The sequence below is a fragment of the Tenrec ecaudatus genome, chromosome 10 (assembly GCF_050624435.1).
Source record: "Tenrec ecaudatus isolate mTenEca1 chromosome 10, mTenEca1.hap1, whole genome shotgun sequence".
NCBI lineage: Eukaryota > Metazoa > Chordata > Mammalia > Afrosoricida > Tenrecidae > Tenrec > Tenrec ecaudatus.
This window is the reverse complement of record NC_134539.1, coordinates 120,640,079-120,653,223: the sequence shown is the minus strand read 5'-3', so window position 1 is coordinate 120,653,223 and position 13,145 is coordinate 120,640,079. Positions and strand designations below refer to the sequence as shown.

The window sequence follows — 13,145 nt, the reverse complement described above, 5'->3', positions numbered from 1 at the left end:
CCCAGGCCTTCCCTGGCCTCAAGAAAACACAGCCAAGTCCTGACACTCCCCGACCCAGGGCCCTGTCCACTGCACCCCCATCCCCATCCCCAAGCGCCCCACCTCCATGCAGAGAAAGCTTTGAGCTGGGGTCTCATGAACCTCCCCAGAGCCTCCCCGTGTGGTCCCAGAGACTTTCCTTTGGGGGCTCGGTTTCCCCCACTATGGGGCTTCACCAAGGCAAAGGCAGGTGTCTGGAATTGTCCTCAAGGTCCCACCCTGGGAGGGAGGGTGAGGGGAACAGGGCAGGGGAACAATGGGGGGGGACGACTGAAAACAGGACTGAGAAAGGTTTCTCTAAAAATAGATCCATATGTTAATCATGCCTGAAGTCCATCCCAGGGAGTCCCAGGAACAGAGGCCCAAGCCCTCAAGGGGCCAGGGTCAGAAGTCAAATATCCAGAAGTGGGTCCTCAGGGAAAGAGGCCGGCCAGCAGGGCGAGCAGAGGGGCCAGCAGCGAGGGCAGGGCCCAGGGCAGCAGGGCTCCCGCAGCCTGGGATCTCAGCACCAGACGCCCCCTGAGGTTCTGCAGGGGCCTGAAGTTGTCCGTCATGTTCAGCCGCTTCTGGTTGTCGAAGTACAGCTTCTGGGAGAAGGCCAGGATCTGCGAAGGACCAGTCTCACTCAGCTGGGGGAGCACTCCCTGCGGGGGACCTCCCTTCTCTGAGGCCCTGTAGCTCTGGGGGGACTGTGACAACTGAAATTGGACTAGTCGAGAGGGGCTGTGCAGAGGGAAAGAGACAGTGGCAGGGGCTCCGTGGCCCCAGCTTCCCTTCATTGCGTGAACACACTGCTCACATGGTCTCTGTTGGTTTTTTGTTTTCATCCTCATTGTGATTTGGGGTAAAAGTTTGCAGAGCCTCTGACAGAAACCACAGAGACAAGTCCCCTCTGTCCCACAGGGTCACTCTCTGAGGGCAGTGGGTTTGGTGAGGCATGGAGTGGAAGTGCCCCGAGGGCAAGAGTTGGGGTGCCTTAAGTTCCTTACTGTGGCCCCCCAGAGCCCGGCCCCCAGGGGCCCTGCTAGGACTTGTTGAGGGCACGGACCTGACCCATCTTCCCACTTGGGCCCCTGAACCTCTCATAGATGTTCCCCAGGGCCCTGACTCTAGAACTTGGCCTGGCTGGCACCCCCACCCCCTTCCTGACCACCCCAGCCAGGCCTTGGGGTGCCTCCTTTGCAGCCAGTCACACACAGAGAGAAGTGCTGGGACATCTCTAGGACAATGGTTCCAAGCCATAGATCTCAGGTCCCTAGGCCCCCAGCCCCAGCGGGGGGAGGCCCCCCTGGCCCTGGGCACCATACCTGCTCCTTCAGGAGCTGAATGGGCTCTGGGAACACGGTCCAGACGACATTCTCCTCACAGCCGGGCGTGGTGAGGGAGCCATTGTAGCGGAAGTAGCGCTTCAGTTTCTCCTGGTCGGGGAGCAGGTCCATCAGGCTGATGCTCTCCCTCATTGTGGTGTTGCTACCTGGGGGCGGGGGGTGGGGGGTGGGAGTGTTGTAGATTCTGAAGCTCCAACCTCACTTCCCACCCCCACATCCCACTGAGTGCTCAGGCCCCCCCTATGCCCCTTTCCACCTTCTCCCCCAGGGTCCCCTCCCCTCCACACTTACTAGGGGTGGAGATGTCATCCAGGACCTCCACCAGGGCCTGAAAGCCTTTGTGCTTAGATCCAGCCTGGAACAATGGGAGGGTGGGAACTTAGAGGGGCTCCCCGCAGGGTATGGGGAGGGGGGGTAGGGGGGCCTCCAGTTCATCCTCCTGGCAAGGGGTGGATGGGCAGTTTGGAGAGTGAGGCCCTCCCCATGTATCCTGGAGTATACAAGGCCCCCCCAAAACTGGCCTCTCACTGGCCCCCCCAGATCTCTGGGTCCCTGACAGCCGGCGACTCACCTGCACCAGGAAGGCCAGCACTGCGATCCCATCTCCCGAGTTCCGGTCCTCATCCTCCCTCGTCTGCAACACCCCCTTCTCCTTCTCATGGACTATGTGCATCTGGTGGGGAGCGGGCCTAGTGAGGGGCTGCCGGTCATGCAGAGCCCTGCCCGGCGAAAACCATGGGAAGGGGCTCTCACCTCCATGGCAAAGCGCTCCCCGTCCAGGCTGTGCTCGGAGCCCGCGTCCAGCTCACTGGACCAGTGCAGGTGGAGCTGCTTGGCCCGGTACTTGGCCGGCAGCCCTCCTTCAGAGATGCTGGCCTCTTCCCCCAGCAGCACCATGACTGGGGGCAGAGCAAGGGAGCAGCCCTCTCCTCAGCCTTGACCAGCCTCTTATCCCCAGGCCACCTTCCTGGGCCCAGAGTGGAGCTGGAGGCTGGGATGGGGGTACAGCCCCAGGCCCTGACTGTCGGGGTGGGGGCTCCCTTCTATTGAGTACCACCCTCCCTGCCCCCCACCCCAGACCCCAAACAGGCCACCAGAGCCTGGGCTCTCCCCTGCTTCAACTCCTCCATGGGTGGAGGTGTGCTGACATCCCCACCTGGGGTGACCTGCCCTGGGTCCTAGCTCAGCTGACCATGAGCCCTGGCTCTGGCCCCTCCCCGCTCCGCCCTCCACCATTCATCCTTGGGACTCCCCGATACCCAGTGGATTCACGCTTCCACACCTTCCCACATGCTATTCCTTCTTCCTGGAATGCCGCCCAGCCCCAGCACAGAGGGATCTGAAGAAACCCCGAGGGAGCGCTGCTCCTCTCCCACACCCACAAACCTCACAAATGGAGAGGTGTCCCTTCCCTACAAGGTCCTCAGGGCATTGAGGGAATCCCCCACCTGGCCACCCACCTGAATGCCCATTGTTTTGAACAGTCCATTTATGCTTCCTGTCATAGCCAGAGAAGGAGAAGGGCTTCAGGTCTTCTCTTAGCTCCGCCTTCCTGGTAACGATGCTAATGGGGGACTGACGGTCCTTCTGACAGTCTCCAACCCATATCTCTGGCCCTGAGCGGAAGGAAGCTGCAGAGATCAGGTGTGGCCCGGCACCCAGCCCACAGCCTCCCTGTCTCCCTCAGCCTCTCCCTCCTCCTCCACAGACCCACAGGGTGGGCACAGGTGTCTATGAGCACTGGGACCAGCAACTGCGTCTGACTGTGTGACACATCCCATACCTCCCCAGTCACTGGTTTTCTCAGCAGTAAAATGCACTCACTCAGGCAGGTGTAGTTGGAGGCCTTGGCTTGAATCCCGTAACACCAGTGTGACTCTGGACCAGAGAGGAGAAGAGGATGAAGCCTGTGCACTCGTTTGTTTGTGAATTTGTACACAGCCATGTGTGAGAGTGGCCCAGGGGCTGAGGAATCCGCAGGTCGTACCCTCCCAGGAGTGGAGGAAAGGGACGATGGGGGATGGGGGGGGGTGGTGGGAAGAGTGGTGATGAGTAAGCAAGGCTGTGATTGACTCAGCAAGAGAAAGACAGGCTTTCTATGCCAGTAAACAGTTACAGTCTTGGAAACCCACAGGGGCAGTTCTCCTCTGTCCTACACAGTCACGAGGAGTCAGAACTGACTTGATGGCAGTGGGTTTGGTTTTGCTTTGAGTTGAGAATGGGGCCTTCATGGAGTCTTGGACGGAGAGTCCAAGGAAAGGAGATTTAAGAATTTGTTCTGAGAGAAGCCAAGTTCAATTCCCAGAACAGTTTACAAAGACAACGTTCTGCTCCTACTCTGAGTGGTGACTCGGGTCCACAGTGCAACTCTTGGCCTCTCCCCTTCTGGAGCAAAGAAGAATGATGAACATCAAAAGGTTTATGTAGACACTTGTTCCAATAGACTGACTAATGGACCATGAAAACGTCCATCTCTTTGATCCCAAGACCAGAAGAACTAGATGGTGCCCAGCTCCTGCGACTGATGGCTCTGAAAAGGATCACCTTAGATTCTGAGGCTTAGACAGTTCTGCAGAGACTTAGAGAAAAAAATGTGGAATAAAACCAAAAGTCATGAAAGAAATTAGGCTTACTGGTCATCTAGAGACTGGTGGAACCCCCAGGACTGTGGCTCTTGATCACCGTTCAGGTCTGGAACTGAACTGGCCCCTTGTTAGCATGACCAACCTTTTAAGTTCAAAAGGGCAGCAACTATCCCAAGACAAAGTGCAGGAGGTTAGGAAGGGAGGAAGGCTGGAAACACAGGCTGAAGGGCACCCGGAGTTTGCAGTGGATGAGTTGAAACACGGTGTGCACCAACTGTGGAACGTAACCTGGTGATGTGCTCCCGCCGGGAGCCTCCACCTAATTCACAAGAAGAAATTAAAAGGATTTTTTTTCATTGTACATAGCACAAATACAAAAAGATGAAATGGTAAGGACAGAGAAGGAAACTGTTATGTATTAAATCATCCCCCACCCCCACTGCAATAAATATGTGCTGTAAACCCTTGCCTCTCTGGGCATGGTTATGATTCCATTTGGGAAGGAGTATTTCGAGTCGATTTCTTTTTTGCTATAAAACAATCAAGAGCAAATATGAGCAGAGCAGAAATGGAGGGGGCAGAAATCCCATCTCACATGAAGATCACCAAGCAGCCAAGGAACAGAGGGTGGATCAATGAGGAACGCCCTTCAGCCCCCACAGAAGGGTTATAAGGAAGGGATGAATCAACCAGGGTGCAGTATAGCATCGGTGAATCACACATCATTCCTCCAGTTCCTGAATGCTTCCTCCCCCAACTACCAAGACCCAGTTCCACCTTACAAATGTGGCTAGACAGGAGTACACATACTGGTACAGATAAGAGCTCTGGGCACATGGAATTCAGGACAGATAAAACCCTCAGGAACACTAGTGGGAGTGGCAATACCATGAAGAGAGGGGGATGGTCAGGGAGGGGGAAGGGTGAGAAAGGGGGAACCCATCACAAGATTGGAGATATAGCCCCCCCTTGGAGGGGAGAAATAACAGAAATGTGGGTGGAGGGAGACAACCGACAGTGCAAGATATGAAATAATAATAATAAGATATAATTGATCCAGGATCCATGAGGATAGGAAGGTGGTGGAGGGAGGGGGAAAAAAGAAGAGGTGATACCAAGGGCTCAAGTACAAAAAAATGTTTGGGGAATGTTGATGTCAACAACTGTACATATGTGCTTGACACAATGAATGTATGTATGAATTGTGATAAGAGCTGTATGAGCCCCCAAAAATGATTTTTTTAAAAAAGGAACTTCCTTCAGAAAGAGAGGGAGAGAAGATGAATGAGAGAGAGAGAGAGAGAGACTTCCCCTAGACTAAAGCTGATGCCCTCCGTTTGGGATTGGATTTCTAGCCTTCTGAACTGTGACAAAGTTTCGATTTGCTAAAACCACAGGCTTGTGGTACTTCTGCTCCTGTTCTAGCGCAGCGGTTCCCCACCTTCCTCAGGCCGCGACCCTTTCATACAGCATCTCATGTGGTGGCGACCCCCAACCATAAGATGATTTTCATTGCTACTTCACTGTAATTTTGCTACTGTTATGAATCGTCATGTAAATATCTGATATGCAGGATGTATTTTCACTGATACAAGTTGAGCATAGTGATTAATCACAAAACAATATGCAATTATATATTGTGAAATATTTATTTCTAATTACAAATAAATGAAATTCATGCCGGGTACTCATATGTGGGCGTATCTGCATGTGGGCAGACCTGCCTGGAGAAGATAGAGGAGCGGTGTCTCAGTTCCTAAGACCATCTAATGGTCTTAGACGACCCATGTGGTGTTAGACACCCCCCCCCCCAAGGTTGAGAACCACTGTACTAGATCCTGGAGGATAGAGGGAGCTGGGTCCTCTTGCCCAGACATGCTCCGTTGGGCAAAGTAGGGAAGAGCAGTGGCCAACCTGAAGGAGTGGCACCCTGAGACTGGTCAATTAGAACATAGCAGCCCCCTCCACCCCCCGCCCTGTCTCCCTTCACCCCATCCAGGAGGGGAGGCTCTGCCAAAAGGGGGCAGGCAGGGTCAGGGGCCAGCCTCCCTTCCTGAGACAATAGAACCTGCAGCTTCAGCCTGGCTGTCTTCCCAGAGTGGAATTGAGATGGAGATTAGGTGGCACCACCCCGGAACACCCTCACACCTTGTGTTATGGAGACCCATTTTTAGCTAGCCTCTCACAGTAAGGAAGGCAGCCAGGCTTTTACCCCTGCCCCTCCATCTGTCCCCATCACCCTGCAGACCTGAGCTTTGGAACTAGACACACTTGGGTTCAAATCCTGGCTCTTCCTCATGTCTGTAGAAGCTGGTATCTCTGAAAAAGGCTCACCATCACTGGCTGGATAAAACATTTGACCCCGGGGCTAGGATGTTTTGGTTGGGTCATTTAGGAGCTACGGGTTTGCAAGCACGCCATTTATTGTCTCTGAACCTCAGTTTTATCATCTGTAAAATAGGACTGGTAATGCCCACCTCATTGGGCTGTGGGCAGGATATCCATCTATGGCGTGTTCCCAGAGTAGGTGGCCTGGCAGTGCGGTGCAGTGGATTAGTTCACGTGGCTCCCACATCACGACAGGGTGGGATCATGCAAGGGGCTTGGCAAGCTTACTAATGATGCAAAGAATACGCATGACCCTCTTGTGGGGGCGGGATCATGCAAATAAGGTGTATGGACTCAAATGCAGGGATTGGTCTGTTTTGCTGCCCCTCTAGGCTTAAAGGAGCATATCCCAGGGCATAGGCGGAAAGATACCACATCCGCTGGACCTGGGATTCCTGCACGGAGAACCTCTTTGGACCCAGGAGACAGACAGGGATTTGCTAGAGACAGCAAGGGCAAAGAGGCAGTGAGAAATGGTGGCAGTGGAGGAGACTGGCAGTAAATAGATGGTATGTGGTCCTGTCAAACCTGGAGTGAGAAAGGTGCATGCCTTTGGGCAGGGGGCTGGTGGGCAGAGCAGGCATTCATTGTAGCCAGGCTCACCTACCCGCCGAACTAGAACGGGGCACCTTCAGCCTTCGGGTCAAAGCATACCTTACCGGTGGAATGACATGCACCTGTCTGGTACTTAGTGGTAACAGTCTTAGGCATCTGTCTGGTACTCAGCTAACAGAGTCTGAGGCAGCGCAGAGGCCAGGCTTGGGGGGCTAAAGGCTAGAGAGAGAGATGCCTGCGGGTGCAGCCTGAGAAGAAGCTGCCCTAATAGAAGAATTCAGTGTTTCTGAACGTGAATTGTAACCTGTTCATCTCGTAATAAACCCATAACTGTGAGCACCGTCTGCGTTCTGGGTAGCCACTGCAACACATTGTGAAACCCAACAGAGAAGTCCAGAGTCTGTGGGAGGGCAGTTGAGAGACCTGTCTGACCTCTGCCTGCCACACCGGACTCCATCTTGGGCTGGTCTGGATTCTCCTTTCCAGTGAAGCGAGAGGAGGTGAGATGCCCCCTCCCCCACTGCCCCCCCCACACCATCTTCACAGGCACACAGTCAAGTCCCTGCCTCCCTCTGGTGCCCAGAAAGCCCAAACCCAGGAAAGGCAGAGAAAGGAGAGACCTCAGGAAGACCCTTCCTAAGAAAAGCACAGCTCCAGTCAGCCCGCTGGGCTGAGGTCTCTGAGCCCTTTCTCTCAGCCCCTCCCTTGCCCAGGGCTGCCCCTGCCAATGCCACCTTCTCTCAGGGCTCCCTGAAGCACGCACTGTGGATGGAGCAGAGGGGGCACCCTGGGAAGGTCAGGTCCTGATGAGGGTGGGGGATCTCCAGTCCAGGAGAGTGAGCAGACACAGGAAAGGGGCCCCTCCCTTTCTGCCCTCAGAGCCACCCTGGATGGAGTACTCAGACTAGCTTGCCAGCAAACTTCTCCTCTGGAAGCATCGTCCCCATGACATCCCATGGGCCTGCCCCCCTGGCAGGGCTCTTCAGTCCATGGGTGTCACAGCATCAGGGGGACTAGAGAAAACTCTCCAGAGGCCAGTGGCAGATTGCAACTGCCCCCCCCTACTTTCTTCCTGCAAGTGGGGAGGGCTAGGAGGCTGCTCCTCCTCCCCCTGGAACCTCTGTTTCTGCCTCCTGTTTAACCTCAGAGCATCTCTGAGCCTGCCTATTCTTTGCCCCCTAGAACTCCCAGGAGCACTGATCAAGATGCTGGAGCGACCTGGGAGAAGTTCTTGGTGTCCCCCCTCCCCCCACTCTGAGGCTCAAGGTCAAAGGGGCCTTCTTTAACCCCCTGGCCTGTCCTCATCCTCAGGACTGGAGGTCCAGGGGAAGCAGGTCCTGCGGAGGCAGCTCTGGAGGGGCGGTTCCCCTGGCAGCCTTCCGGGAATCCATCTGTACTTTTCTTAGGAATTTGCTTTTCCCTGGTTCTGGCTCTGGCTCCTAGGTTTGTAGTCTTAATCACAGAGACATTTGACTTGCTTGGCTGATGGTCTTAGAGCTACCCTCTTCTGGAGGCAGGAGCCAGGAAAGTGATGTTGATGGAGCTGAGGCCAGGCCTCTATCCATTGGGTGTGGGTGGATGGCTGGTTCTCTGCCAAAAGATGCCAGGACACCAATCAGGCTCCTGCACTTGCTCAGAGTGGGGGTGGGGGAGGTGGGGGGTGGGGGGTGGGTGGGGAGAAGGGACCCTTGTGGAAATTGCCGGTCCACTGGTCAGGCTACCTTCAAGAGGCCCTGGGAAAGAGCAGGATTACCCAAGGTCTTGACTGAAAGCCAAGGTCCACCCTAGTCCATCTGTTCTGATGGAGTTAGAGACCTAAAATCCACGGCCAGTCACCCAGCCACTGTCCTTCGCCATGGGGTGACTCCATCCCCCTCCTTCAGAGGTTACCGAAGAAGCTCTTTGGTGGACCTTGCTCACCTCACTCTTCCACTCCAGGGGACAAGAAGGGGATCCTGTAAACCAGCTCAGCAAAACCCAGAAGTGTGGGGGCAAAGTCCCAGCCACACCCAGACAGGGATCTGGGGCTCTGCAGGCGGCTGACCACTCCTGCCCCCAGCAGATGCCCTGGAGACGTCCAAGCCCAGCGGCTCCTCTTCAGTCCAGGAACACAGCATAGATGTGTGCCAGGTGAGCGCCCATTGCTCATTTGGCACTTAGGGCCCGGTCTTAATCAGAATCATTATCAATTTTGTAAACTGAGGAGAAGTGACTCTCTGGAAGCCACTTACATTAGTAAGCGTTTCTCTTTCCTCAAAGCCTTGTCCTTTCACTCATCACAGCTGCTTAGCAAACGCCTGATCCTGCAAATGAAATCCTTCACTTCTCACCTCTTTCCTACTGCCCTCTGGGAAGACCCCCAGGGCAACAGCCAGATGCCTGCGCGGCCCAACCAGCCAGCTCAGGCCCTCCTGCACACGCTCACTCCCGGATTCCAAGCAGCTGACTTGGCACCCAGGGGTCTTGGCTAAGGTGAGCCCCAAACCCCAAGGACCCCTGTTCTTCCCGAGAGACAGCTGGGCTTCGGAGTGCGGCATGGGGCTCTGTCCGGGTCCGGGTCCGGGTCCGGGTCGGCCCCTAATGGTTGAGGGCCCAGGCCCTGGGACTCTGGGTCCAGCCACACGCCGCGCCTGCACTTTCTTATCAAATATTAACACGCCTCTCCCGCCACCTCCAACCTCAGCGAATAATTAAGAACTCGGCCTCACCATTAATCTTTAAACGAGAATCACCCCAGCCGGAAAGACCGGCTTGCCCAGGGCTTCGGGTCTTAGGGTGTCCCCCCAGGTCCCCCTGCAGCGCTGGGAGCTCTGGAGGCCATCTCCCCCCACCCCCACCCCCCACTCCGGGACCAGGACCCAGTCCCTCCGGATTCGCGCTGAGCCCCGTGGGCAGCGGGCGGCTCGGGCTTGGAGCTGCCCCGCAGCTCAGACGCTCACGGCCACCTCCCGGGGATGCGCGCTCGCCTCGCCCTGCGCCCGCGAGGGACGCGCGCTGCGCCCCAGCCGGCGGGCGCCTGGGCGGCGAGGGCGGCGGCTCACCTGCGGGAGCCCCGGGCAGGGGCAGGAGCGCGCCGAGGGCCAGGAGCGCCGGGAGCAGCCGCATCCTGCGGGGACGGACCTGCCAGCCGAGCCAGCCCGGTACCGCCGACCCGCCCGAGCCGCTCTTAAAGCCCGCCGCGCCGGGAGGGGACCGCGACACCCGGCCGCGGGGGCGGCTCCGCCCCCCGTCCCTCCCCAGTCCTGTCCAGTCCCGTCCGCTCCGGGCCCAGAAAGTCTCCTCCCCGCCGTGCCCTCCCCCACCCCCGGTTGGGGATCAGGGAAGAGACACCCCAGTGTTCACACCGGAGGTGGGGTCCGCGGATCTCGGCCGCGACCCTCTGGGCGCCCACCCCAGCGCAGCCCTCTCCACAGCCGATGGGAAAGCCGCTTTCATTGGGATCGGGCCAGGAGCAGCCTTGAGGGGCTGAGGAAGTCGGGGTGGTGGTGGTGCTGAATCAATCGAAGACCCCTGGAGGGAGCCTCATCTCTCTCAGGCAGGGGTCGCTGACGCTCTGAGTCTCATCTCTCCTGTCACTGCCCCCTTCACCTACCCTCTACCTCCAGGGCTCCAAAGTTAAATTCTAAGGGGGACCCAAGACCCTTCGAATCACCAACCCCAAGCCCCCCTACTCAACTGTCAAGCAGACTCCAATCAGAGTCACCTGAAATTGGGAACAACCAACACCCGCTTTCTCCAGGAGTGCCTGGTGGCTTTGAACCTCCCGCCTTGGGGGTTACAGCTGCATGGGCAAACCCACAGTGCCGCCTAAATTGCACTGGGTGCTGTGAGTGTCAGGGGTGGGGGCCAGGCGGGTCTGGAGGGGCAGAGTGGAGAGATGGGCTCTGTTGAGAACCCCCTGGCTTTTGAGATGAGATGGGGGAGAAGAGGTCAAGATCTGCTTGGGCTCCTAGTTTTCTCCATCTGCTCGGATCTCCCAAGCCCTCTGACAAACCAGGGGGCATGGGGGAAATAGAACAAATAGTTGTAATGGGTGTCTCTTTGTCTCAGGAGGCCTGTCCTCTCAAGCTTAGCTTCCCCCACCCCAGGTTGCCCAGGCTGCTTTGTGGCTGGGGGGGGCAGGGTACAGTACTTTGTGTCCCACAGTGTGGGATTTGGGAAGCTCAGATTAGGCGTGGGAGAGGCCTGGGCCCCCTCCATCAACAGGTAGTCACGGTTTTCCGCTTCCCCATCCGATGCCAACCTCTCAGCCCCTACCAGCCTTTGAACCGCTGAAGGGATGGACTTCCTCTTTGGTCAGTCCGGGTGGACCCCTCCTTCTGGCCCAGGAGCACACAGCCTCCAGGGGCCACTGTGATCCCACCAAGGCTGGGAGGGGAGGGCGCATCCACCCCAGCTTTGATGCCCTATTGTCATCAGCCATCAGCCATCAGCCATCATCAGCCACAAGTCTGTCTGGTCCGGGGAGGGATCTGGCTTCTCAGGCTGGGAAAATGTGTCTTTAGCCAGTTCCTGGTAATGGCGCTATTCCAGAGGGTCCCTAGGGCTCCAGAGCAGACCCCTGACAGATGGGGCACAGGCTTGGAAGTGTGTGGTGGGTCTGAGAAAAATGAGGATGGGAGCTGTCCCCTGAGAGACCCTTCAACTCACCCACCAACACCCTGCTCAGCCTGGTGTGTTGTGAGGGTCAGTCCATAAGATGGGTCAAGCAGGACACAGCAGGGTGAGGGCGGGGAGGTGTGAGAAAGGGCGTGCACTTCCACACACAAGTGCACCTTCATGGAGCCCTCAGAGGTGGTGACTAACTGGGCCTTGAGGGTGCTCAGGGAGTGTCTCCCTCCTATCTGTCATCCCAGATCCTCCAGTTGCATAAGGTGGGGCCCCCATTCCTGGCACTGATGTTCCCAGTCTTATCTCCCAGCCCTAACCCCACTCCTGGCCATAAACTTATCACCTGCCACTTCTAGGCTACCCTGAGTCCAGCTTACCCAGAGCCGGAATGGGCACTGGCACGTCCCCATGACTTACAGTGCCCATAAAGTGGACAGCCCAGGTGATCTGAGTGGGAAAGCCAGCCCAGTAGGCTCCTTCCTCTTTCTTAGCACAGGGTCCCCAAGGGTGGTGAGTTCAAGTCCCTCTGACTCAAAGATGACCTTGGGCAACTCTCTCCTTCCTCCCTGATTGCCACTTCCTCTGCTATAAACCGGGAGGAGGCTTGTCCTTGCCCTGTTGACTTCAGTCCCATAAACAGTTACTGGGAAGCTGCTGTCACTCAGGGCCTGCCCGGCCCAAACTTTCACAAGTAGTTTCATGCTGCCGCCTGCCCCCTGGGGCCCAGGGCAAGCGAGGAGATGAATCAGAGCCCTGTGTTCTGGGGATTTTTCACTTCACTCTGCTCAGAACAGAGGGGCTCAGTGGTGAAGCTGGAGGGACATGGGGCCAGACAACCCTGGGGTCCCTTCTGACTCCACCCACTTGCTCTGTGATGTTGGCCAAGCCTTGATTTCCCTCACCTGTAATATGGGCTCCCAGCCCCTATTTCCCACAGAGGTTGTAATGATTCCATGAAAGGAAGTCTGTAGAGGAATGGCCCAGGTGGTGGCCTATTGGCACCTATGAGCATGACCTCTAAGCAGAGATTGCACTTGACTCTAGGGAGAGGCGGGCACAGCATCGGTGGGAGGGAACATGGCTAGGAGCAGAGAGAACCCCCAGTGCATCCTCAGTTCTTTCTGGACCCCCAAGGCCTGAAGAGGGTAGGGAAAGCTGAGAAGCACAGGGGAACCCAAAGGGACCCAAACTGCATGAGACTGTGCACATCCCTACAGATCGGGGACTGAAACAGGCACGACGGTATAATCCTGAGGGTGATGCAGGGCTGGGCAGCATTTTGTGTCGTGCACGAGGTCGCAGTTGCCATGAGCTGGAGGCCCACTCATTGGCAGCTAACGACAACAAGGGAGCCCTGAACCAGCCAATACTCCAGGTGCTTACCGCTCTGCAAGGAGGTCTAAGACTATCTGCAAACAGAAAACGGAGGTGGGATGAGAAGAGAGCAATCAGGAAGGAGATTGGAGCATCGCTGCCCTGAGTTTGTGCCCCAACACCCACCAGGCTGTATACCCACCTATGGGGTACCAGGCCCCACAATCGAACAGGTCCAAGGCGAGGTTGTGTAATTGAGGGGTAAAATTAAAGAGAGACCAGACAAGATAAAGCATGCAATTGCTCACTTCCAGGACGGCCATGA

At 56.6% G+C, this 13,145-nt stretch overlaps 1 protein-coding gene across 1 annotated transcript; it reads right to left on the bottom strand.

The window, feature by feature from the left end:
• Positions 1-452: 452 nt before the first annotated feature.
• Positions 453-10,000, bottom strand: CA4 (carbonic anhydrase 4). The gene is made up of 8 exons (XM_075559627.1): positions 9,937-10,000; positions 3,192-3,245; positions 2,828-2,983; positions 2,121-2,266; positions 1,939-2,040; positions 1,659-1,722; positions 1,347-1,513; positions 453-644 (listed from the first exon to the last, which is right to left on the bottom strand). The coding sequence occupies exons 1-8, from the start codon at positions 9,998-10,000 to the stop codon at positions 453-455; spliced, it is 945 nt and encodes a 314-aa protein (XP_075415742.1).
• Positions 10,001-13,145: the final 3,145 nt, after the last annotated feature.

Bases quoted from the DNA above. Each gene is read 5' to 3' on its own strand.
- CA4 (XM_075559627.1), bottom strand. From the start codon at position 10,000: ATGCGGCTGCTCCCGGCGCTCCTGGCCCTCGGCGCGCTCCTGCCCCTG. The intron at 2,267-2,827 runs GTGGGTGGCCAG...CTCTGCCCCCAG, and splicing joins TCAAAACAATGGGCATTCAG to TCATGGTGCTGCTGGGGGAA. The intron at 2,041-2,120 runs GTGAGAGCCCCT...GCTCCCCACCAG, and splicing joins GGGAGCGCTTTGCCATGGAG to ATGCACATAGTCCATGAGAA.